Below are 27,084 nucleotides of genomic sequence, written 5' to 3' on the forward strand. Positions count from 1 at the left end.
AGTCAAGGTTTATTTACTGCAGGGAACACAGAGATCACGACAAGCACACCACGTGCAACTTGGGGAGACTGCTTCAAATTGGTTTTGTGGATCGCTCCTTTTATACAGTTTTTACCCATAGGCTAACATTAAACACAAAGGTTTACAACTCGGTTCCCACATCGAGCTCCCAGAGGGGTCGCTTTGATCGCTTTGAAACATACAAGGTCCGGAACATAAGTGCGGAAACATTTGGCGGTTCCCAACTGTAAAAACCCATCTTCCCACCATTAGCAAATTCCAATCAGCAGTAAAGTGGATTGAAACAGGAACGAAGACAGGTGCAGAGGAAGACGGAGACAGTGGGGAGATCGGAAAGGGTGTAAAAGGGGAGGTGCCGGGAAGCACGAGATACAGGCATCAAAGGGACGTGCCTAATGAGATGCACGGCTGAGACAATAAGTCCGTGTGGAAAGATGGGCCTCAAGCGGCGCCACCTGCCTTACAGTAGCAACCCCCTCGTCATAAAGACACTTTCAAAGGACATGTGTCTTCCGCAAATATCTTGGGAGTCCCAGAGTCGCGAAGCGGACAGCGTCCGTTCGCTGACTACTTGAGGGCAAGAAACAAAATGGATGCCGTATCTAAGATGGAACCCGTGGGTACAGATGAAAAGCCCACATAACAAACGAACGGCTTAAGTTAGCACAGCGAAACTGCGCACACTTACTAGGCTCGTCATTTGCGGTTCACAGATACTAGACTCGACCATATTCGTGCGAGTCGAAAACACCACTTACAATTGTCACGGAACCTCAGGTGTTTATAGAGACTTTGCTACTGGTCAGAACACCTGTGAGCAGTTTAATATTAATTATACATGAGGATATGTTAGTAAAGATTCCTACAAAATAAAGAGTATACATGGACTCTGTTGTGATTTTAATGAGTAAAAGGTGTGTCCAGAGCTTTAAGTGGGTTGAAAAACCAGGGGGGTGGGTGGTCTCTCAAAGGGGTGAAACCAATATAAGTGTGGGCTTAAACAGATAAACATCTGTTGCCTAACTGGCATTTTGCAGCCTCTTTCGGTTATTGCACCCAAATAAGTAATAGAACTGGCATGCACTTCAAACAAGCCCAGACTATTGGCTTCCTCAATGGTTGTTAGCTGCAGTAGATGAATACGTAACACTGACTTTATGGTAAATAATGGTGAAAATGCTTCAGTTCTAGCATTTTGATACTGTGAAATTACTATACCATGCCATTCGAAACGTTAAAAAAAACTATTTGTAAAATACTTACTTTTATTTGTTATGGGCTTTAGAAAATGTCTAGAAGCTGGTAATAGTTGGCAGTAGCTGTCCGTGCAGCAGCATTAATTACTGCAGAGCTGTTAAATGTAGAGCCTGCACTCTGCCCTTTGTAAGGACTCAGAGTCAGTCAGCATTCTAGTGCTGAGTGTGTATTTACACTAAACACCCACCCACCACTGATGTCACTGGTCAGGTGACACAGGCCAAATAAAAGTGGCTGAGCGCACGCGCTCTGGGTCAGTTGCACAGTGTGCCTGTGTCAGTGATTGCGAGCATGAGGTCCTAGGGCCCACACAACTCTACAATGGCGACGAGGGCGGACGCTAGACATGCGTGCCGCAACTAAATGAAAATTAATGGAAAAGGGGAAGAGAATGCTGTCCGCCTGAGGGCACCCCCTACGATGATCAGAGCCGGCAGCCGAGAGGCCCGCGGGGCGTGAGATGAGCCCCGGGCCTGAACAGTAATGAGATGGTGACCGGGAGCCCACCCTGCACCTCTCAAGCCTGCCAAACGAGAAGCGGACCGACCGGAGCCCACCTGCATCAGCCGCCACCAAGCCTACACTGCCCCCATCGTGGAAATCCACGCGGAGCCCACACGCGTGGATAAAGAGGTCCACCCGGGCGAAGAAGTGCCCAGAGAGAAGTTCGGACTGGCCGAAGCCCACCTGCGCCGGCCGCGACGAAGTGACCCCACCAGAGAGGAGTGCTGGCTGGGCGGAGCCCACTCACCACGGTCGCAGCTAATGAAGAGGCCCGTCGGCCTGATCGGAGCCCGAACGCTGAGGATTGCAAGCGAGAAGCGACCCCCTCATGCCTGTACACTAAAGCGGAGCCCACCCGCTATAAACTTTAATTGCACCCCAGCAGTGTGACCAGCTATCGGCCCTTAATAAAGCAAGACTCGCGGAGCCCACCTACAGCCTGCCTACAGCGTCCCCCGCCGCACAGCGTGTGTGAAAGTGCGGCGGCGGGGCGAATATCTTCAAGGGAGAGCGCCCGCAGCGTGAGGAGAGCTGCCAGGCGCTCAGACAATCATGGCGGGTGGCGGTGAAAAGTGAATGCCTGCCTGGCCGCACGCCCAGCAAGTGAAAGAACGCAGGAGCTAGAAAACAGCGTCTGCCCCACGACCTGCAAAGGCCCGACGTGACTGCAGGGTCTAAGACTGCCTAAAAAGGGAGAAGGCAGACTCTGGCAGCAGCGCTGGCCTTTCGCCCCCCCGCAGCTTAAGAATGAGTGAAGTTGCTGCGGGTGGGAGGGGAATTTAAGGCAAGAAAGCGTGTGGCCCACGGCCAAGCAAAGTAATACCAGTGCAGCACAAAAGAACTCAAAGATCCGGAACTCTTACCAGCGGGAAAGGTGGAGGTCTTCGGCAGCTTGCAAGCTTCCCGGGCACCGGCAGTAAATAGAAATACCCCGCCCCCCCTGGTGCTGCATATGAGACCATCAAGTTCACGAAATGAGGCCCGCAGGAGGTACGAAGTTCCTGGGGCCGATAAAGAGATCTGCAGAGAATCGGAAGACAGCAGCGCCATCTAGCTGCCGTAGTCCAGTACTGCAGGGGAGAAAAGAAACGAGCCTGCAACAAACCAAAAAGAGCCATCAGCTAAAGGGCAGAACCCACTGGTGCAGCACGTGAATGGAAGGACACAGACCACCAGGGGAAGAATCAGGAAGTACAGCATTTAGAGCACAAGTGCCGCACCAAGAATGTGTGACCCGAGGTGCCTCTAAAAGAAAAGGAATAGCCCGTGATATCCCGGATTACCTTTACCCACAGTGATGCCTAGAGAATGACAGAGAACCACCTGCTGGCCAGGTGGTTATTACCGAGGAGAAGGGAATAAAAGAAAGGCAACACTACCACAGCACGTGACAGAAGGACGACTACCACTAGGGAAAAGGAAAGAAAGACAAAGGTGAACCCATGAAGAGTGCGCAAGGACACTGCCACACCGGAAAGCCACCACACAGCCTGAGAAGATAAAAGACGATGCAGGAGCGCGCCAGAAGTGCAAGAACGCAACAGAACCCCAGAAACGCTCCAGAAGACCCAGAAGCGCGTCAAGAGTGCAGCAAATTCACGCAGGAAATTCCAAAGGTCGCAACCAACAACGTAAAGAAGAAGCAAGACCAGGAGAATGTCAATGGAGTGGTGACGCAACCCTCCAGAAGCAACACTTCAGAAGCACCTACGCCACGCCGGAAGAGAGCACAGCGATGCCTGGTGGCCATAGGTCATTTCTGCTGGAGAATGGCGAAGACCAGAGCACCACCACACTAACTGACAGGGACTCTGGAACCCAGCAACAGGATGTGCAAAAGCGCATGACGCAAATGCGCAGAAGTGCGGACAGCAACGGCCCAAAGAAGCAAGTCACAAGGAACACCCAAAGAGCGCACCCAGATGCGCACCAAAGCAGCTGAACTGCGATGCAAGGAAAATGGTTTGCAGACAACCCACAGCATTGAAGTCTCAACAAACGAGCAACCGGACCACTCAGCCTGGCCACAAAGCACGAATCCCACCAGCCAGATGGTTGCACCAAGAAGTCGACCAGCCAGATGGTCGCACCACGAAGCCTACCTGCCGGACATCGGCAGAAGGGACCAGCACGAGGTCCAAGGAGCTCAGAACCAAGAAGCCTACTTGCCAGGCATCGGTAGAAGGGATCAGCATGAGATCCAAGAAGCTCGCACCACGAAGCCTACCTGCTGGACATCGGCAGAAGGGACCAGCACGAGGTCCAAGAAGTAAGTTCAGCCAAGGCGCGGTCCGCGAACATGGACCAATGAACTTTAACTTCACAATTAATGGAGGCGACAGAAAGAGGAAGTGAAGGTCGCAACGCTAACCCTGGGAGTTAAGTGACAAGAAGATAGTGTCCTAGCAGTAGGACAAGACCAGGAGGACACGTGCAGAGTGCGCGCACTGCATGAGGAAGCCTGGCCTGAGAAGATGAAAGAAGATAGGACCAGGTTAGGTCGCGAGAAGAAGAAGAGTGGCCACTGCCACTGAGAAAAGAAGGAAGAAGAAACTAGAGTGGCACACTGCCACTGCTAGAAGAAGGAAGGAGAAATCAGAGTAGCACACTGCCACTGCAAGAAGAAGGGAGGAGAAATCAGAGTGGCCACCGCCACTGGAAGAAGAAGAAAGGAGAAATCAGAGTGGCACACTGCCACTGCAAGAAGAAGGATGGAGAAATCAGAGTGGCACGCTGCCACTGCAATAAGAAGCCGCCCCTACGGAAAGAAGAAAGGAGACAGGCACTGAACATCTGAGTGCATTGGAAGACAAGTCCTGGCAAGAGCACTGGCAGCACAGATCAAAGACAGCTACCTACGAGCCATCCACATGGCAATCGCAGAAGAGAGCAAGCTAGACTGTTGATAACAGCTACCTCTGGGGTTGAGCGGAAGATTGGATGGCGAGACTGCTCAGGCCTCCGGAAGCCGAGGAACTGACCACCTTACACCAGCCCGTGGCAACCCAGGAAGCAGAGGCCTCAAGGGACTCTAGTGGCAGCAAGTCCCGCACGGGAGACAGATCTACAGATGCACGTCTGCAGGACCCTCGTAGATGAATGCCTCGCGAGCAAAGAAAAGAGTTGACAACTCAACCTTCAGGTGGAACTAGGACACAACGGTGAGGCTCGTGGAGCACCCTGCTCATGGCCTGAAGGCTATGGTAGAGCAACACGACCAAAAACACCAGTCCAGTGGAAGCTTGGCAAAGAGGTCCTCCTGGACATCTGGTGAGTGAAGAGCACCGGCGAGAGGGGCATCCTAGTGAGAGGGATGTTTGCACCTACTCTCTTCACCTGCCAAGAGACACACTGAAGCCTGCCCGGAAACATCACAGAACCAGAATGGAGAAAAGAAGCCAGAGGAGAAACAACACCTAGATCATCCATCTCTCTCTCCAACTAATCATCATCACCAAGTGAGCAACGAAAAGGCAGGGCTGATAACAACGTCCAGACGGCACAGACAAAGAATGAACCCGCTGTACAACTGCGAGCCGTGACACAGAGAACTGTTAGTCCGGAATGCAGGAACTGCACGGCCTGCGGCATGCAAGCAGCCAAAGAGACTCGTTTGAAATCCTGAGTCTTTTGTTACATTTCTGGTGTTTTCTATCCCCACAGGGTTTTGGACATTTTCCGTTTGGTTTGTTTTTCACCAATTTTGGGAGGGATGTAAGGACTCAGACTCAGTCAGCATTCTAGTGCTGAGTGTGTAGTTACACTAAACACCCACCCACCACTGATGTCACTGGTCAGGTGACACAGGCCGAATAAAAGTGGCCGAGCGCACGTGCTCTAGGCCAGTTGCACCATACAGCCAGTGAGTCTGTGTCAGTGATTGCTAGCATGAGGGCCTAGGGCCCACACAACTCTACACCCTTCACACCTCATGCCCTGCGGCGGATCCCCATGGCTTGTGCTTTTAGGTCACAAGCAGGTGATCGTATCTTTTGGCACCTGCATAACAAAGGAGTCGCTCCAGGCAGCCCTGCCAAGTTCCACCCATCATGGGTGAGGCTAACGCATTTTAGTGTGGTGGCCTGCATTACCACACTAAAAATATGCACATTTGCATCTTTATAGCTCCTCTCACACCACCGGCGCTGACATGCAAACAAAAGCGGGAAGGAGCACCGCCCAAGTGCTTCATGAAGAGCAACCGTGCAATCCTCTGACACAGTGTGCGATTGCAGCAATATTACTCAGGGTTGGATTGGGATTAAAAATCAGCCAGGGCACTATAAAAAAGTGGCCCACATTTGCAAAGTGTCTTCCCGGCAAAACACTGCTTCGGTGAAGTTTTATAAAAAAAGAAGGGGAGGTGTCTTAACTGTACTTTAATTACAAAAATGTGCTCAAGAAAATGTCACTCATAATTTCAGTGAAATTATGAAAATATCACACATAGCAATCTGAAACTTTGGCAGCTATGTCCAGGCTTACATTAAAGGCTGGTGATGGCTGGTAGTACAGCCGAGTGAACATTTAATTTCACTCGAAGGGTGATGGCAAAAATTAAGAGCTGTTTTGCAGAAATGCCGGTGTTTGGCACTGGAAGGAACCAGCCTAGTTAAAGGCCTGGGTATGAGAACGAGGAGACTATCTCAATCTACAAGTACTTTAGGAGGGCCCAGCAAATCCTGGAAAACGTGAGACCCAACCTCTGTTCAGCCTAGTTTTCTATTTCTGGCCTAGAACTTCTGGATAAAAGAAAACTGCACTCCACACCATGAACAGAAATAGACTGGAGGAGGTTTGCAAAGGCAGTGATTACTTCGGGATATACCTTTTTATCTGAGAGGGCTCTTTGAAGCTCCTGCTTTTTTGCATTGCTTTCCCATCAGTTACATTACGTATGTGTGGTGACACAGGGTCACAGTGGGAATTGGTCATCAAAATGAGTGTTAACAGAATGTAGGCATGATTGCAGAAACCCATTGTTGCCCAGTGTACCTTCTCCTACTGTATGTATATTAAATAGATTTTAGAATGATTTTAAAATGTTTTCTGAATTTGAGAGTTTCATCATTGAGCTGGTTTTTAGGCTGAGACTGCTCTGCGTTGGGCTGATTTTTGGGTTGAACTTGGGTAGCTTTGGGCTTGGGACGGGTCTCAAAATCTGGCAACACTGTTCCCACCCAGCTCTCATAGTATTAGGTTGAGCTGTGCACGATAGCTGCCAAGCGGTGATGAGCAGTGGGCAGTGTATCAGAGGGTATTACCAGGAAGGACCTAATTAATCCCTTGTGTTTTTTTTTAATATGTAGCGCAAACTCGAACCGAAGGTGAGCACTTTACATGAGCAACCAGTTGCAATTTCGCACAAAACGCTGCACCTGTCGTGCTATTCCGTGTGCTTAATTGGGTTACAGCTGTGGGTGGTGGTGGGTAAACTAGGACAGGATCATCGGCTCGCCGACTACTGCATAGCAGAAGATGATGGCCGGGCGGCCCTGTGGGTAACCTTCTCAGGAGTGGGGCCTGCGGAAGTCCCACAGATTGCTAAACACAGGGATTTCCTAACCCCTCCCTCTCCAATGTCTGCTTTATACCATCTGGGCAGAAGAAGCAAGAATGCTGTATAATGGGCATACATAAGCAGTGACAGGCTTCCAAGGGTTAGGTGATCCAGCGAGATTACCAGCTCGGGTTACTCATAAAACTACCATACTCACCTGGGCCCATAAACATTCACACATAAGCTTATAATCACTGCTGAGATCATGAATTTTATATTCCTGTGTGATGAATTTACATCTACATCAATTCTTACCAAACCTTATCTCCTTGCTTCTTCATTTTCTCTGGTCAATAGATAAGGTTGTTAGCAGAATAGGTAGAAATGACATTTACCTTTATTTCTTTGAATGACCACAGACTCGAGAGAGTTTTAAAAGCGTTATCTATGCAATCATTTTGTAAGTCAGATACCAATACATATCATACACCAACTTCTTTTAAGGAAAATGATCAATAAAGTAAAGCGCAATGACTTAGTAAGACCTCATGACATTGGTACCTGGAAAGGGAAGAAACAGAGTACAGTACAAGGACATACTACATGGAATTATATTTACCTAGAATGGTGTGAGGACCAAGCCCTGGCCAAGGAGCTGGCAAGGGAACTCCAGAGTAGTCAGGAGCGGACAGTTCAGTTCAGGTTCAGGACAGGATAGGTAACCTCTTCTAAGTGCAACGCCAGCGTCACACCCCGTTCTGGTACTATCTTTGATTCTTGCCTCTTCTAGATGGACCGATTCTTCTTCAGCCATATCTCTGACTCTTCTTTCTCTCTGTCTCTTCTCTCTCGATTCTTCTTCTGAGTGCTCGAGCTGCGTCTCTGTCCTCCTTGGCATTATCCATCATCTGCATCAGTGTTGTGTCCGTGACAGGTCGGTGACAAGTCTGACATCTAACTGACTAAGCCTACCTTAGTTATACTATTCTAAGTGTATGTACCACCCCCAATGTTTCAATATTCGTGAAACCCCTACTTCTGATTGGGCGATGGGATTGGCAGAGGTCATCACACCATACTAATGTAATGTCTTTTCTTTAGTTCATTGTTCAATATTCCTGTCCCTTCATTTTACTTTCCCATGCTTACTACCTGCATTTCATATTTAATTTCATTTACAATGTATGCAAAATTTGACTTCTTTTCCTTCCCTTCTTCGGGTCGAGAGGTGAGGTTCCCAAGTGCTTCTTTGCTAGAGCGTCCTTGGCTGGGTTTCAATGTCACATCATGGATTCTGACAGAGTTTGGGGCGCTTGCGCATGAACCATGCAGAATGGGGATTTCAGTCACCCTTCAGGTCCAAATACAAACTTATAATAAATTCAAAGAAAAACATGTTAGAGTACGAAAATAAATGAAGGCACTGTATATCACTTATTCCTACTCTAATCCCTTTAATTTTTTTTAACTATTGCATTAGCAGTTTAATAGAACGTGCGTGATCCAATTTAAGCATAGCATGTGCATTAACAAATGAGTTTCAAGTGGCCATCTTAATGGCTATGTCGCAGCTGCAAAGATTTCCCACCAAAGCGATAGACGTCATACTACTTAGATGCAGTAGACGCATACTCAGAAAGTTCCCGCGTTTTCAGCAGCCATTTGTAGACACTCGGGTTACTTATTAGTAAAGCACATAGACAAGCTTCCCCTAGCTTCAATGTAAAAAGTTGTAATGCAATTATTAGTATTTACAAACATGTTGATTACAATGTTACACGTTATTTGAGAGGATCGCATCCGAGCAAGTCTCTTTATGAAACCTTGCTACATCAGAGGCTCACTGCTAACTGAGGCGGCACCAGGTCGCCGGGGAAAAAAACTAGTCACATAGGCAATCTCAGTTTCTTCAACACAGCTGTCTACAAGTTATTCTCTTCTGATTGACAGCTCTCTGTGAACCGACAGTGCCCTTTAACTGCACTGTTTCTGAATAACTTGATTTCAACTTATGTCCCTGTTGCTCTGCCTGAGGGCACGATGAAAAGAACTTTGCTTTATACCGCCCTTACATTATCAGTTGTGTCTGGCTTAAAGTGCTAACGCTAAATATCTATTGGCCAGATTTATCAACGTAAAATCGGCCAGAGAATCTGGCCCTTTGTGAGCGCAATTTTTGCATTTGGGATTCATTATCCCAAATGCAAAAATTGCTAATATAGAATTTGCAATTTTGCGAGGAATTGCATTTAAGGAATCTCTATTTGAGATTCCTTAAATACAATTCATGAAACATTTAAAAATTGCGAATTCGCAATTTTGGGCCGCTTTTTACCACAAAGTCACACCTCGTGGTAAATAGCGGAAACTTAGAAAAATGCACTTAAGTGCATTTTTCTAAGTTGTATGTTACACATAAAAACCCATCTTTTTCTGCAAGCATTCCCAGCCTACCTTTCTCACAGCTACCACCCAGGTTCTAAAGTCCGCCAGCGCCAAGAAACCGCTAGGTAAATGCGCGCTTTATAAGTGTTTTTTAATTCAAAATACACATGTCCTTGGGACCGGTGTGTGCGTAACACCAGCGTCCAATATCATTTCAGGGGTGCAACAGGGTGTCCTTTGGACACCCCTGCACCATTGAAATCGCAAACTCAAAATGCAATTCGCTAACAGCGATTCGCACATTGATATGTCTTCCCAGTCATTCCTATGAGCCTTTAGGCCCATAGGAATGAATGGGGAGTTATTCCTTATTTGCGATTAGCAATTAGCTAATCACAAATAAGGAAGCAGTAGGAATCACAAAATAAATAGCTTTTTGTACTTGAATCCCGTTTTTGCGAGTCTGTAATAGCGATTCCTTAATAATCTCTATTACTGACTCGCAAAACGGGACTTTGATTAATCTAGGGGGTATGAGTTTAACCGATGAGCCGTACCAATGTTCGTATGTTTTTTAAGTCTGGCCCCGGTTTATAATCCTGTAGTTTTCCCATGTGAGCAAGACAATGGCAACTTCATCGCTCTTCATCATGATGAGACAAGATTCTGTCAGCCAGAGGAGGCCCAGTAGCATTAATCGATCATAAGAGATATAGGGGCATATTACCAAGCAATAGCGATAATTATCACTATTGCTTGGTTAGAGACAAAAATTTACCGCTGAGCTGCGGCGATTTTTATCGTAGATAAGCCTTGGTATTACCAAGGTTTATCGCAAATGCGATAAAAAACGGCCGCAATGCATGAATATTGCTGAAAAGTCAGCGATATTCATGCATTACCGAGCTAATGCTCTTAGACATGTTATCCACCTCCCATTGGATAACATGGCTAAGAACTGCTCAGGGCAAGTGTTACCTTTTGGAGATATTCGCGCTTAGGGGCCGATTAGGATGGAGGATTTTCCGCCTCCTCCGGGCCGGCGGAAGCCACCTCCGGCCCGGAGGAGGCGGAAAATCCATTGCGGGCTCACCAAAGACCCACCGCCACATTACGATGGCTGGTGGGTCTTGGTTTCTGTCCGCTGCTGTCCGGATTACAACCGCGGCGGAAAAGCTCTCATTTGGCTGGCAGTGTCTATCAGACACCGCCGGCCAAATTAGGAAGCATTTGAAAACATGCTTTTCCGCGGCGGTTTTTCCGCCGTGGAAAAGCATGTGTACTTTTGATTTTGGGGGCCCGTTGTGGGCCCCCAGGGTGTTGGTGGGTGGGGGGTGCACATGGGGGGTACCTATGGTACCCCCCAGCATTTACATGCACAATGCGGCAGGCACCGCGCGGTGCCTGCCGCTTTGTGCATGTAAATGTTACACATGCACTTTTAACATTGCGGCGGGTGCTGCTTCAAGCAGCACCCGCCGCAATGTTAAATATCCAGGATGTGACCGCCAGGGTGGCGGTCACATCCTAATCGCACATGAGGGAACGCCGCAGCCCATGCAGACGTTCCCTCATACTCTGGGGTCGCGGACGGACTCAAGTCCGTCCGCGATCCTAATCGACCCCATAGTGCGAATATCTCCAAATGTTGGTAATAGGAGATAGCGATGTTAGCGACTGTTTCCAGTCGCTAACATCTTGGCACGCCCACTTTGCATGTCATTAGTGATAAATATCACTGAGATGCAAAGTGGGGCCCAAGATGGTCGCTATCTCCTACTAGCTGTCGCTAACTGGTGTTAGCGACAGCTAGGTAATAGGGAGATAATTTTATCTCCGCTTTCTTGGTTTTTAAAGCCAAGAAAGCGGAGATAAACCCCCTTGATAATATACTCCAATGTTTCCATTGTGGTTATATTTTTCCATAAAATGGATGACTGAATGAGGCCCTTTCCTCACTCTCTGTTGTAAACCTGGGATCAACATCCATCAAACCAGAAACAAGGGGCAGACCCCATACCTTCCTGCCACACCATGCAAGCTGCCGTGCTCTCGCCATGTTGAACCATGTGCACACTACAATGGGTGGATTTCTTGAATCGAAGCACGGAAAAAAGCTGAATGAAGAGGATCTATTACAGTAACAAATAAAGAAAACATTCTCCCTGTGTGGGATGCCAGTCCCTTGGGTTCTTTTAAAGAGTAATTTCTACTGCCATCTCCTCTTCCTGTGCTAGTATTTGGTGCAGTATTGATAGTCTGGCTCATGCATGTTTATATTATGTTCTCTTGCAGAGTGGAGAAACCTGGCAAAGTGGTTGCAATGAGTGTTTTTGTTCGAAGAACTTCACTGTGCAGTGCACCACTGTACTCTGTGAAACCCTCATGGTAGCAGCTTGCGATAAAGAAGGATTTGAGCTGATCGAGGTTCCAGACCCGAACAACCCCTGTTGCCCCTTCGAACAATGCAGTGAGTATCTGTAGACTTCTCAGAAACATTTCAAGGAATGGTCAAAGGGGTCAATTGCCAGCCGCCACCTTCAAGGCGAAGTGTTCTTTCTATCTAATGTCTCTCTAACCCTTCACCTCAACCACTCTCCCTTTCTCTGCCTACCTCTACCTCTACCTCTACCTCTCAATCTTCCTCTCTCTGGGCAGAATCATTCTAAGGATTTTTGGGAGTGCGTACAAGACATATTCTAGCTATCTAGGATTTAAATGTTTACCTTTATTGAACACACACTATGGAGTTGGCACGTGTCACATAATCTACCATCTGCTAAATGTTTTTGTGGAATTCAATCAAATTTATGTTACTAAAAAATGGGCACACGTGGTGCTGCACAGTGGCGGATACTTTGCTAAATAAACGGATCACCTTTAGTTGCATTTAGGTATAAAGACGAATTAAATTGATTTAATGAAGTAAAATGTTTCCCTAAATAGTATTAATAGTATGTTAAAATGACAACATATTGAAAATAAGTCCGACCTTCCTTAGTGTCTGGTTTAGATCACTGAGTGCCAAACTAAACCGTCGCTGTTGCATAGTCCCTGAATAGAGCTTCAAAGTTCATCGTAAGGTAAGCAGTGCTGGTGAAAGATATGTGCTATGCCATGCAGTGACTATCTGCTGTATTGGATGGTTTGGTTAGTATTCTGGCACCCCCTGCTGGTGGTCTCCAAAGAGGTTCCCAATGTCCTTCTGTCATAGAACTGGCTCTGCCTTTAAGTTCTGCTTGGCCTCGGCTGCTGAAGTTTTCTCTCTGGCTGTCTATTATTCCCTTCTACCAATAATGTTAGGACAGCCACTCTGCAAAAGAAAGAGCAAATATCATTATTACAATATAAACTGCAAGAATGCATTAAACAAGTTTCAGTGGGACTTAACAGGGCATATTTAAACGTATTTTCTTCTGCATGTGGGTTTCCTGTAGAAGTTTGACAGGGTCTCAAAGCGCTTGAGGAGCTGTTATCAATGAGAACGGCTGGGAGGGCTGTGGTGTAAGTGGTAGTCATGCAAATGTTTTTCTGAACAATCATAACGAAATGTGAGAAATCTTGCTTGGAGGGACTCCTGGAAGTCAGTGGCTACTAGGGTCTGATTGCAACAACTGGGGTCTTTTTTACCATTGGTATCCTGGTGGTCCTGTACTTGGGACCCCCAATTTCAGAAATATGTACATTTTAAAACAGATGAATCTCAGATTAGTGAGGCAGAGCATTCGATGGCTACTCAGATGACGTGGTATGGGCTACAGACTCCGAATTCAGCAAATCAGCAAACACCACCTGGAAGATCACTGTCCATTTAGTGCATTTACTTTTGAAAACAAAATGCTCCTTATTGCATGCAAAACCCAAATGCCCAAGCACATTAACAGATATATGCAAACTGACCGGTCGGAGCACCTATGGGAACACTCTCTAAAGGGGCTCGCAAACCGCAGTGGGCATGAAGGGAGGAAAGGTCACACCGTTCAAGTACCCTCTCTACAATGAAGGCTGAACCCACTGTGCTGGAGGAATCTTTAGTGGTTTGCACATCATAAGTCCCTATCACTTATTAGCAAGGGCATTATTGTTTCTCTTGACAACATCTGCTATGCTTTTGTCAGCATCAAATATGCTAGTTCTGTTAGTGTTGTCTATCCTTCTCTGGGTGGTTGTTAGAAATGGGGGTCCCTAGTTGGTAGAGGTAGATAGCTTTGTCCAAATAGGGGATCTTGCTTCTAGTCCGGGTAAGGGGAATACACCTCTAAAGTAACCCCTGCTCACCATCTTGGTAGCTTGGCACGAGCAAAGAGGCTTATCTCAGAGGCAGTGTGTAAAGCATTTGTGAACACATACAGTAATATAGTAAAAACACTAAAAATGGTGGCGAGGCATCATTTCCTTACAACGGTGCGATGTCGATGGATTCAGTGGTCACCCACTTTAAGGATCTGCTCCGCGTTGATGAAGCACCAGCGTCAGTGAAGTCGGGGCTACGGTGTGAGTCGGGGCAGTGAGGCGTGAAAGTCAGGAGCAGTGTCCTCTGGGACGGTGCAGGCAGCGACCTCCATGAAGGCTTTGGAGTCGATGCAGCATGGAGTCAGTGGGCATCGAGCCTACTGTGCAAGTCGGGGTGGTGCGCCATGCTCTTTACGAGCAGTGCCCATGGCTTCGGCGCAGGTTACTGCCTCGCTCATCGGTGTCAATGTTGCAATTTCCTACTATGGCAGCTGAAACAGCAGTTCCAGATGCAGAGAGACAGAAGAAATTCAGTCCAAGTGTCCCTGAGACTTCAGAGCAGGAGGCAAGCTTAATTTCAAGCCCTTGGAGATATTTTCCTCAAGCAGGTGACAAATCAAACAGCAAAGTCCTTTATTCCTTTCCTTCGCAGCAAGTAGCCACCACCAGACAGCAAACCGCACAGGGGCAGCATTCCTCCTCAGCTTCTCTGCCTTTTCTCCTTGGCAAAGGTTCCCCTTGATTCCCAGACGTGATCTAAAATCTGGGGCCTGGTCCCCTCTTTTTATACACAAAATTATTTTGTTCTCTGAAGGCAGAGAGTTTCTATACCCAGCCAAAACCAGTTCTGTCCACTCTGGTGCAGCTTCCTGGCAGTAGCTGGAGACAGCATTGTTGAAGGTAGACCAGGCCCATTCAGGTGAAAGGAAATCTCCTTCCCCTACTCTAAAGGGCAGCCCAGGTCTATTCAGCCCAGCCCTGACTCCTCAGGCTCTCTGGAGCCACGGCCCCTCTCCAGCCCCTGTCATCCAAAATCCAGACATACAATACACAAACCTAGCAGAGGCACACAAGATGGTTAAGCAAATAAATACCCACTTTCTTAAAGTGGTATTTTCAAAAACAGAATATAAAATCACCCTCACCAAAAGATGCATTTTAACATTCCGAGTTCAGGCGTACTAAACTTTATTTTCCCACCTTGTTCCCAGGGGTGGTTATGTTTATAAGATGTTGTAAACAAGCCCTCCATTCTGTCCTATGGGAACAGGTAGCCTTGCAATAGCAAAAAACTAATTCAGCAGAAATTCACTATCAGGACATGCCACACACACAAAGGTATGTCCTGCCTTTCACATACAATGCACCCTGCCAACATGGGTACCTTGGGCCTAACTTAGGGGTGACTAATCTGTAGAAAAGGGAAGGTTTAGGGACTGCTAAGTGGGTGCACTTGCCAAGTCGACATGGCAGTACTAGACTGCACACAGGCTCTGCAATGGCAGGCCAGAGTTACATTGTACAGACTGCTTCTGTGGGAGGCACAATCAGTGAAGCAGCCTGCTAACAGCATTCGATTTACAGGCCCTGGGCACACACAGTGCACTGTACTAGGGTCTGACAAGTAAATCAAATATTGCCAATCATGGAATCACTAATCCATAACAGCCTTTTACAAAGGGAGCACTTGCACTTTGCAAGTGAACAGCAGTGGCAAAGTGCCCAAAGCATCTAGATCAGCAAAACAGAGTCCAACACACAGCAAAAATACAGGAAGCAAAGGCAAACATGCAGGGAGACCCACACCAATGGTGCCAGGCCTGACAGTGGTCTTGCAATCAATACACCACTGTTTCTGTCTTCAGTTCTTCTCACAGCAAAAGAACAAAGTGCTAATTCGCAATGTGTTAAGCAAACTGGTAATAACCTTTCTTGATGTAGGAATCCGCAATATGAGCGTTTCCAAGGTAGCTAGACATCTGCACCCAGGGAGAAATCTTAGTTTTAGAGTGGTGTGTTGATTTGGACTCTCAGTTAGGTGAAATTGTGCCTTCAGCACAGCAACTCTTTCAAGTTGTTTTGAATGAAGTTGTAAGTGACCAATCTCCTACGTGGTAGAATTATGTCTCCACCAGTAATTTACTGATTAAAAATGCATAGGTCCCCTACAAGAGTAGGCGGTCAAATACTTCACCTAATTGAGCCCTCCTCTTTACAAACTTTATTTTGAGCTGTAATACCCTTACAAAAAAAATATGATTGCAAGGCCTCATAGGCAACTGTTTCACTGACCAATGATGATGAATGTATTTGGTAGACGTTGGGGACTCATTGAATTTGTCAGAGATGGTCTTAGTGGTGAAGTAGAATTTCTCTTAAGTGAGGGTTCTTATACAATGGATTGTTTTGTATTCAAATGCTTTTATTGCATAGGTTTCTTTAAAAAATGCCTAACATTGCAAAGTTACATTAGAAAAAGAGAGAATGGATTAGAACAAGAAAAGTAATGCAACAACTGTAATTAATTATCTCTTCAATGTTTTCATGATTCAAATATGATTTATACTGAGATGGTGGAGGTCTAGCTAATGTTCTCTCTTAACCCTACATATCTTTTGTGCAGAATGTAACCCGAACCTCTGTCGTCGCCCACTGAATAACTGTGATCCTGGTTTCCAGTTCACTGTGACGTTTGAAGAAGGAGACTGCTGTGTCTCCGACGGATGTGGTATGTTGTTCATGTCAACACTTTATACATACTTCTGCATTTTAGAGGGTATTTGTTTACATCTTTCAGAAGTCTTAAAACCCATGCCTTTTTTGATGGAGGCAATGCAGGGAGGTTCACCAAAAGATGTAGTGTTCCAGCAAATATAGCAAAGACTGGGAAATGGGGCTGGTTTGTGCAGTTTATAGATAGGTGAGTTATTTTGGGCTAAGCCAAGTCAATGTTGTGACCAACCAGTGGCTGAGACTGGAGAAAGAAACAAGTGGGGCACAATGAATTGGAGAAAGAGTAAAAGTGCTCACAAAAGGTAGTCAATGGAATGAACTAAGACTAAATCAAACAAGCTACCAGATTCTAACATGTAAAACAAAAATCATATACTTTCAGTTTTCGGTCTACCGAATGTGATAACAAAAACCTTTGCTTGGTTGCAGCATTGTTTCACCACATGAATATGGTTTTTGCTAAACTGGATCTCTTGAGCTTGTGTTAAGCTTCAGACCTGATTGCAAGGGCTAATATTGAGGTAGGCAAAATAGGATAGGTCTTTATTTCCTAAAACAAAATACAGAATAATAAGTCCTACATATGTGTACCATTTTAAATCAACTGTGACCCTGGTGTGTAAAGGAAAGTAGGTATTTTTTCCTAAAACAAAATACAGAATAATAAGTCCAGCATCTGTGTGCCATTTTGAAACAACTGTGACCCTGGTGTGCAAAGGAAGCTCAAACAAGATCAGCCATCCAGACACAAAGGGGCTTATTTGCAAGCCCCTTGCACAGACAGAGCGCCACTTTTTCGAGTATGAAAGGTGACCAACCAGCGCTGCAAAGGGCTTGTAAATAAGCCCCAGAGTTTATGTTCAGCTAATTTTCACTGGCATCAGTCATCGGTACGATGACTCACAAGTTGCAGTAGTGTGGACTCCTGCATGGTGTAGATGCACCAGAGTTCATGACTCCCTTTCTGCCATAATGCCCATTCCACAGTCAATGAGGCCATGCCAAATGAAGGAGGAACCCAGACTCTTGACATGTTATTAATTAAATTACATTTTTAAAGGCAATTATTGTATTGTATTGTAAGTTTTTAACAATTCAGAGCACAACAAAGTAGTTTTGATCCGTCACTATTACAGATCCAATTTTAATTTACATAACACTACAAAACAGCACAAATTTCAACTAGAGTATACAGCAACAGAGTGCACAACAGTACCACGCAATACAATCAGATAAAAGACAAGAGAGCAGTGGAAGTAACACAATGTCAGCACCACTGTTAAGTTTGTAAGTACAATATGGAAAAAAGTATAGTGTGCTCAAATAAATAGACACTATGCCATCATAGTAGTGTATGTTAATATATGGAAAGTAAAAATCCCACATATATACAGAAAGTTTTTGATAATTCAGAGCACAACAACAAAGTAGTTTTGATCCTTCACTATTACAGATCCAATTTTAATTTACATACCAGTCCAAAACAGCACACATTTCAACAAGAGTCCATATGTCGACAGGATTTATAACCTGATGTTCTGTTGACACGTATTTAATACTGGTTGAAAGTGGATTTTGTTTTGAAACCGCTATCTAAGCTTAGGTCAGTAGGAATATTCAGATCCATTAGGATCTGTGACACAGAAGGAGTACTATCCTCTTCTGTAGTCAAGGACAATAATGTTTGGATATCTTTTACGTCGTGGCTGGTTCTATCGTTACATGTTGCAAATGGTGATGCCCGTTGACTTTCAATTTTGGGATTCAATGCAAAGAATTTCTTCAACTTTAGCTTACGCACAAATTTGTAATATCAATATTTATTTTGTTAAAATCAGGTTTGGAAGCTGGACAAACGTTAAGACCTTTAGATAACAGTTTTATTTCATCATCATTCAGTTTATGTTGTGTTAAGATAACAATTGAAATCGCATCAATCTTTTCATCATCCGATATATAATTTTTGACAGCAGTTTCCCTTGGACAATGTTACAAACTTATTTTTTCTGGGTCTTGTATTGTATTGTAATTGCATTTATATAGCAATTACTACCCCTGACTAGACGTCGAAGCACTTTTTCAGCGAGTAGCTCACTGCTCCAGAAGCCATAAAGGATTATTGTTGAATTAGTATAGTCAAATATGAAAGTAACTTGAGTGGTGGATAGGTTAGTCAGCTATTTGGATTCGGAAGGATAGAAGAGAGTAAGAGGTTTGAATTTATATTGTATTGTATTGATAGAAAAGGAAAAAAGGTTTCTATTGATATAGAGCTTCTTACCCCTGATGGGGTGTTGAAGTTCTTTTTTTGGTGAGTAGCAGGCTACTTCGGAAGCCATAAAGGATTAGTGTTGAAAATTAGTATAGGGAAATATGAAGTAGTTTGAGTGGTGGATATGTTCGTCATTATTTGGATTGAGAAGGCAGTAATCTGGCAGGTAAAAAAGGGAAAAAGGTTTGCATTTATATAGCATTTGTAACCTCGATGAGGTATTGAAACGCTTTGCTGGTGAGTAGCACGCTACTCTGAAACCCATAAAGGACTAGGGGTGAATTAGTATAGTGGAATATGGAATTAGAGAAGTGAACATGTTAGTCTGTTGTTTTTATTGAAAAGGATAGTGGAGAGATAGAAGAGTGAAGTGTTTCTTTTTTTAGGCCATAGCAGTAGGATGAGGCTTTTGGATGAGTACTAAGGGTTTTTGGAGTGGTAGAGTTAGAGGGAAGAGTTTAGACAGGTTTGTTTAGGGAGATCGGTATAGTACAAGAGTTGTCAGATGATGCAAGGAGGGGTAGAGTAGGAGAGAGTCAGGAAAGGGTTATTTTGGGGAACATAGCAGTGGTATGGGGTTAGGAATAAATGAAAGAGTGGGTGTAGAGGATATAATGATAGATGTATAGGGTGAGACATAGGGTAGTGCATTGGGAAGAGTAGTAGAAAGAAGTTTGATATGAGTCAGAAAGTTTGGCTAGAAGGTATATTGAGAGAAGTATAGGGTGAAAAATAGGGTAGTGCATTGGAAATGCTAAATTAGAAGTAGGTGTTAAATATATAGAGCCCTAAGTACATTGAAAGTATGTAGATGCAGAAAGTAGGTAAGTATGTGTAGATTAAAGATATTGATAGAGGTATAGGATGAGATATAGGGTAGTGCATTGAATATGCTTTTTAGGAGAAAAGTAATAAATGTATAGATCCTCCAAGTACAAGGTAGGTATATAGATGCATAAAGGAAGTGAGTATATGTAGATTAAAGATGCATAAGATAAACTCTGGTTTTCAAGTGTTATTGTACTTAAAAATGTATTTTTATTTATTTTTTAACAACATAATTATTCTACATGTTTATACAAAGCAATACACAAAGATAAGTACATATCTATTTTACAAATAAATACTTCTATACAGAGGGATACTCTGTATGTTTCTGTTTGTTTATGCTGCTTGTTGTGAGGAAGAGCAATTCTTGAGTAGTTTTCTGAGGATAAGTTGTTTGTCGGCAGATCTAATACTGGGGGTAAATAGCCCTATAGTTTGGCTGCTTGAAGAGAGAAGAATGTGCCACCCATGGTGTTTTTTCTTGTATCTCAGGATTTTGAGGCGAGGTGCCACTCTAGAGCAGAGATTCCTTTGTTGAATGCATTTAGAGATTTTATTCCTGATGAAGAGCGGTCCCATTCCATATATTGCTTTGTGGGTGGGTGATACAAGGCAGCTTGAATGAGGATCTTCTGGCAACTGGTAACCAATGTAGGGCTTTCAAGGCAGGTGAGGTGTGGTCTTGAGGTTTGATATGCAAGAGTAATCTGGCAACTGAGTTCTGAATCCGTTGTAGTATTTTCATGGTTGTTAAAGGCTTATCTGTGGTAGAGGCTATTGGCATATTCGAGTTTGGCAGAACAAGGGAGATGGTAGCTTGGACCTTGTGTAGAAATCCAAAATGGGGGATGATTTGTCGCCAAGTTTTTATAGTGGCAAAGCTTTATCTGGCTAGTTTGTCCATTTGGGCATTCATCAATAGCTTGGAGTCAGTGGTCTTTCTGAGGTTTATTACTTCCTTCGATACTTTAGGTGGTGATCTCAGTTCATCAGGCCAGGCGGCAAATGGGTCATAATGTTTCCATTCGCCACTCATGAGTGGTTCCATTTTGGAAGTATTCAATTTGAGATGGCTGCAAGTCATCCATTGATCCACGGCTCTGAGACAACTGAAAATTGGCGAGTTTCCAATGTCTTTGGGGCATTCCAGTTTAAGCTGTATTTGTGTTTCATCTGCATTGTTATAGCACGTGAGGTGAAATTGATTGATCAGTACTGCTAATGACTTTATGTAGAGGTTGAAAAGCATGGGCTAGAGTATGGTTTGGACGAGAAAGGTGGGGTAAGGATGACATTAGTTCTGTTTCAAAGGTAGGACGCAATCCAGTCTAGAGCATTCCCCTCTAGGCTGGCTTGTAAGAGTCTGTGTTTCAGAGTGTCATGGTCAACCGTGTCAAAGGCAGGCGAGAGGACCAAGAGGAGTATTGCAGTGAAAAGCATGGGCGAGAGTATGGTTTGGACGAGAAAGGTGGGGTAAGGATGACATTAGTTCTGTTTCGAAGGTAGGACGCAATCCAGTCTAGAGCGTTCCCCTCTATGCTGGCTTGTAAGAGTCTGTGTTTCAGAGTATCATGGTCAACCGTGTCAAAGGCAGGCGAGAGGACCAAGAGGAGTAGTGCAGCAACCTCATTTTGGTCAGCTGTGTTCTTCAGGTCGTCCCAAATGGCAAGGGGGACAGAATATGTGGTATAGTGTTTTATTACTGCTTCTTTTTCTATCAGTGTATTAATGTATATAGAACTTAATTTCCTTGCATGCTCTAGAAGAAGTGCCTCTCGAGAAAATTACATTTTAATAGGGATGAAACTGCTTTTATGGAAAATGGAGAAACTTGGTTTGTCCCAGCTCAGTGCCTTTGGAAGTTCTACAGATAAGCCACATACAAGTCCACTCTTGCCCATTGTTTGTAAACAAACTCGCCTCGGTGCTGAACTATCTCCATATTTTCTGAACTATTTAGGCATTTCGAGGCTTACCACCAAAAGGGTTCAAACATAAGTTGACAAGTTGAAGCAACATTTTGAGAGAGACAAGAATTAAGAGAAGCCCAACACAAATGCTTAATTCTGTGTTGTGTGCTATGTTTCATCTTGTTTTTCAGAGGCATTCAGACTAATCTGTTTTCTCACCCCAACAGTGCCGAAGAATGTCTGCGTTCTGAATGGACTTGAGTACCCGGTAAGAAACTTCACTTCACATTTGCCCTGCATTCTATGCTGTTGGAAATAATGTACAATTGTAGTTAAGGTTAGACACGTACACGCAGATCAGGAACAGAGTGATAAGGCTAGAGTCTTATTTGCAGTGGTCCAGTGGTGGTTTCTGAGTTTACAAATTATAGAACACTGAGAAAGGGCGAAATGTAGGGTTAACCTATTGGGGACACTACACCAGTGATTTCCAGTATGTTGTCCTGAATCAAATGAGTTGTAGTAGGTGCTCTCAAAAATGCAAAAAACACAGTTGATCGACAGAATGCAGAACAATGTCTTACATTCACCCAGTACAAAGATCTGGGCCTAGATCCATCGATTTTTTGCACTCCACACCACCCTAGGTCAGACAATGGCTATATGCAAACCAGTCTTGACCCTGTGCCTCATTTATTTATTTAGTTATTTATTTATTTATTATATTTGTAAAGCGCATCATATACCCTCAGGCGTCTTGGCGCTAATAAAACCAGTTATTTGTGATGGTTAGCGTGAGGAGGGGGCAGTCATTGATCGAACAGCCAAGTTTTTAGGAGCTTGCGGAATTGAAGGAGGGAGGAGCTCTCCCTGATGTTTAGGGGTAGCGTGTTCCAGAGCTTTGGGGCAGCCACCAAAAAACGTAGATCGCCCCAAGATGCCGTTTTTGTGCGTGGAACGACCAGTTGACTGAGAGTAGTTGAGCGTAGAACTCTGCTAGGTCTGTATCGTTGTAGCTGTTCTTTCAGAAAGTGGGGTCCTTGGTTGTTGAGCGCCTTAAACACGATACAGAGGGACTTGAAATGGATTCTGTTTCGAATGGTGAGCCAGTGGTAATCCTTTATACTTTTGGATATTGATTTGTATTTTGTTTTATCAGAGAGCAGACGTGCTGCTGCGTTCTGGATAGTCTGTAGTTTGGTTATTACTCTGGATTGGGCATTGAGGAAGAGGCCGTTACAGTAATCCAGAGCAGAGAGGACAAGAGAGGTGACCAATGTTTTAATGGCTGATTCCGGAAGAAAAGGACGTATTTTTCTTATCATCTTCAGTTTTAGATGTGCTGCGGACACTGTTTTATTGGCATGATGCATGAAATTTAGACCTTCATCGAAGATGATTCCGAGGTTCCTGACTTTGGCGGTTGGGATGGGAGGGGTACCAAAGGCATCTGGCCACCAGCTTGATGGCCAGGCTGGGCGAAGGGGTCCGAAAATGAGCACCTTGGTTTTTTCTGAGTTTAATTTAAGGCAGTTGGTGGCCATCCATTCTCCTATGTCTATAAGTCCTTTCTTGAATTTTTCTGCCACTAGTTCTCCATCCCCCTTGATAGCCAAAACCAGTTGGGTATCATCGGCGTAGGAGGTTAGGCTCATCCCATGTGCTTTGATGGTTTTAGCAAGGTCCGACACGTAAATGTTAAAAAGTGTCGGACTCAGGGATGAGCCTTGAGGTACTCCACAAGGAGATGAAAGTTGGGCTGAGTGAAAGGGCCCTAGGATAACAGCCTGCGTTCTTTTGGCTAGGAAGGAGGCAATTAGGTCTTTGGCAGTGTGGCAGATGCCAAATCCCTCGACACGGTCGACCAGGATGGTATGGTCGACCGTGTCGAAGGCTGCTGATAAATCCAGCATTACCAGAATGGCTGTTCCCCCCTGATCCCTAATTACCCTGATGTCATCGGCAGCCTTAATCAAGGCTGTCTCTGTACCATGATACTTCCGGAATCCAAATTGCGTGTCATCCAGGAGATGGTGTTTTTCAATGAATTCAGAGATCTGAATGTTCATGGCTTTTTCGATCACCTTAGCCACGAATGGGAGACTCGCAATGGGTCGGTAGTTTTTTAGCTCATTTTTATCCAGGGAAGGTTTTTTTAATAGGGGTTTTAATAGGGTGTTTTTTAGAGGGTCTGAATAGGTACCTGAAAGTAGAGTGGAGTTGCAGACCTGAGTGAATAAAGGTATAATAGAGTCCATTACCGGCAGGAGTACTGAGAGTGGACAGGGGTCCAGGGCTGATCCTGATTTGATAGAGGACAGTATGATTTTTATTTGATCTGTTGTGACTGGTTGGAAGCTGGAGAACATGTTGACTGGAGGTGGAGTGGGAGGGTTATTAGCATGGGAAAAGTCCAGCCCGAACTACCAAGCCATGTCTTTCCTAGACCGGAATCAAGCATCTAAGGACCGGTTTCTGGCTATCAGCCTTCTTCAGCCTGGATAGCTTGACTCCAGTGATGTGGAGAGCCTATGACTCACGTCTGAGCATACCCAGCACACTCGGGGTGAAAATTGCAAAAAACACAGTTGATGGACAGAATGCAGAACAATGCCTTACATTCACCCCAGTGCAAAGATCTGGGCCTAAATCCATCGTTTTTTTGAACTCCAGACCACCCTAGGTCAGACAATGGCTATATGCAAATCTGCCTTGACCCTGTGCCTCATGGGAACAGTCCAGCCCGAACTACCAAGCCATGTCTTTCCTAGACCGGAATCAAGCATCCAAGGACCGGTTTCTGGCTATCAGCCTTCTTCAGCCTGGATAGCTTGACTCCAGTGATGTGGAGAGCCTGGGACTCACGTCTGAGCATACCCAGCCCACTCGGGGTGAAAATTGCAAAAAACACAGTTGATGGACAGAATGCAGAACAATGTCTTACATTCACCCCAGTACAAAGATCTGGGCCTAAATCCATCGTTTTTCAAAAATGCAGCATTACAATGTTTAAATATTGACGTGTGCTGATGATTTAAAGTATTTGTATTTAAATGGTGTTTTGGTTGGTGGAATGCTGATGTGCCACGTGTGCTGTCGACTTGGAGCTAGTGATGATAATTTAAGTTGTGAAATGTATGTTTCTAGTGTCTGAAGGCTTAATTCTTCGTGGCCAGCTTTTTATGCTGAGTTGAGTCGTTTGAATTCTATTTCAATTTGGTTGATGTTGGTTTGTGGTGTGACCCCACATTCTGTTGCATAATGTTGATTTGAGAAGTGCAAATACTGATTTGTGATGCGGAGCACCTGATGTGTCATATGGTTCTGGTCTGTGGTGAGAGAACACTTATTTGAGGCATATAAATGTATATAAAAGCTAATTCAGGTGGAGTAAAGTCTGACATTAATGAGCACAAGTCCTGTTGTAAAATAGATTGATGTCAGTTTGAGCTGCATGGATGAATTGACTATTTTAAGTTTGAGAATGGTGCTCCTTGACCTGTGGACTATGGTTATAAGTGTGTGAATGTTATTTTTATGCATTCAGAAAGTGCATCTCGATTTGGTTTGCCCGAATGCTGATTCTTGTTGATCGCATGGCGAATTGACCTGGATGAATTTGTGCTTGTTTTTGTGCATGATGATTTAAGGCATAAGCGAATACTCAAGTAAAGCATGTACATTGTGTTTTAAGGAGTTTGTATGATGATCAGAGTTGATTGTGAATTGTCATTTCACGTGTGTGAATTCTCATTTGAGGTGGGGGGATTTTTATTTGAGGTATGCATGTTGGTTCAAGGGAGCAGATTCACTTTGGTGCACATGGATTTAGATCTATATTCATCTGTGCAGCTGGCTAACATACATTAAAAGGGATCTGAAGAGGGTGACCTAGTAGTCTTCTAAAATGTATTAGGGTGAGCCGGCTGAAGTGTGGCCATTAAGTGTCATCAAACCGAATCCAAAAGTGAGGTCACAAACATTAGTTAGGTAACTAACTACCATTAGTTAATTTGTCATTTCAACAGCCAGGGTCTCTCAATTATACCTATAAACACAAGCGTACTCTTCCAAGCTGTGTAGAAAGTGTGGTATCATGCACCTTCCATCCCCATTTTTACAGGTCTTGTGTAGAAAGGAGCAACGTTACATTACATTTTCCAACTATAGAAAAAATATACATGTGGAAGAATTACAAATGTACAGACCCTTACAAATGAAGACTAGAGGTCTGTGTAACCCAGCTTCATATATCTAAACTGGACATATTCTCAAATGATATTTACAATCAGCTGAGCAAATAGGACTTGCAAAATCTCCAAGTTGAATGCCTCCATAAATTCTCATTATTTGTGTAAAACTAAAGATAGACAAAAATGCAGATTTTTTTAAAAAACCTTACTATTCTCTTAGCAAAATGGAGATTGTTGTGGGAATGGTTTGCCCAATGGGTGCATTTTTCTCATACAAATGGATGCACAACAATTGCACAAATCCACCTTTGTATTTCCCTTCTCTCACATCGAGGATCGAAAAAGTCATTCTAATCAGTGAAGAATGAAACCAAATACATTTTTTTTCACAGTATGACTGTGAGCAGTGCACTCATTCAGTTTTAACACTTCAAAAGTTGTTATCATAACAATGAAGAATGCATGTAAAATCAAAATCATAAAAATAGGCCCTTCATCCCAAATCTTCACAATGTTATCCTCAACACTGCAAGAACCAGACCCTGCTGTCATCAGAAAAAGCAGGCAGAAAAGGACCAGAACAAGACGAATGTCTGTCAACTGTATATTCATTAGGGTATCACTTGTTCAAAGCCGGCTAACACTGCAGTTGGCCCCCTGAAAATGTGCATCAACGGTATCTGTTAGACCTTTTTCAACTGGTTTATCCCCAGACTTTTTGCTTTTCGGCCTCTTGTGTCTGACCTGTTTTTGTTGGTTTTAACCCTTTCGATGCTCATGACGAGCTCAGCTCGTCATGATGCACAGTTGAGCTGTGCTGATGACGAGCTGAGCTCGTCATGACACCAGCAAAATGGCAATTTCCAGCACAGGGGGGGGGAACGCCTAGCAGCCAAGGTGTTAATGGCTCTGGCCACTTTACCTCTGCTGAACAGTACTAAGGTGCATATTCTCCCTTTGTAAATTGTTGGTTTGGATTGGTGTTTCCATGATTGGCTGAATTGATTTACTATTTAGTCCCTAGTACAGTGAACTGTGTGTGCCTAGGGCCTGTAAATCAAATGCTCCTAGTGGGCTTGCAGCACTGGTTGTGCCACCCACCAAAGCAGCCTGTGAATGTATCTCTGGCCTGTCACTGCAGAGCCTGTGTGCAGTCTGGTACTGGCATGTCAAATTGGCAAGTGCACCCATTGCCAGGCTCTAACCTTCCCTTTTCTTACATGTCAGTCACTCCTAAGGTAGGCCCAA

General features: G+C 44.5%; 1 protein-coding gene across 1 annotated transcript in view; it reads left to right on the plus strand.

The window, feature by feature from the left end:
• LOC147733202 (mucin-2-like) overlaps positions 1 to 27,084 on the plus strand; it is a 1,332,790-nt gene that overhangs the window by 1,189,011 nt on the left and 116,695 nt on the right. Inside the window, exons 33-35 of the mRNA XM_086957736.1 lie at positions 11,963 to 12,137; positions 16,524 to 16,628; positions 21,871 to 21,911. Of these exons, the coding sequence (XP_086813862.1) occupies positions 11,963 to 12,137; positions 16,524 to 16,628; positions 21,871 to 21,911 (321 nt within the window). The remainder of the gene's footprint in view (positions 1 to 11,962; positions 12,138 to 16,523; positions 16,629 to 21,870; positions 21,912 to 27,084) is intronic.

The sequence above is a fragment of the Lissotriton vulgaris genome, chromosome 2_1 (assembly GCF_964263255.1).
Source record: "Lissotriton vulgaris chromosome 2_1, aLisVul1.2, whole genome shotgun sequence".
Classification (NCBI taxonomy): domain Eukaryota; kingdom Metazoa; phylum Chordata; class Amphibia; order Caudata; family Salamandridae; genus Lissotriton; species Lissotriton vulgaris.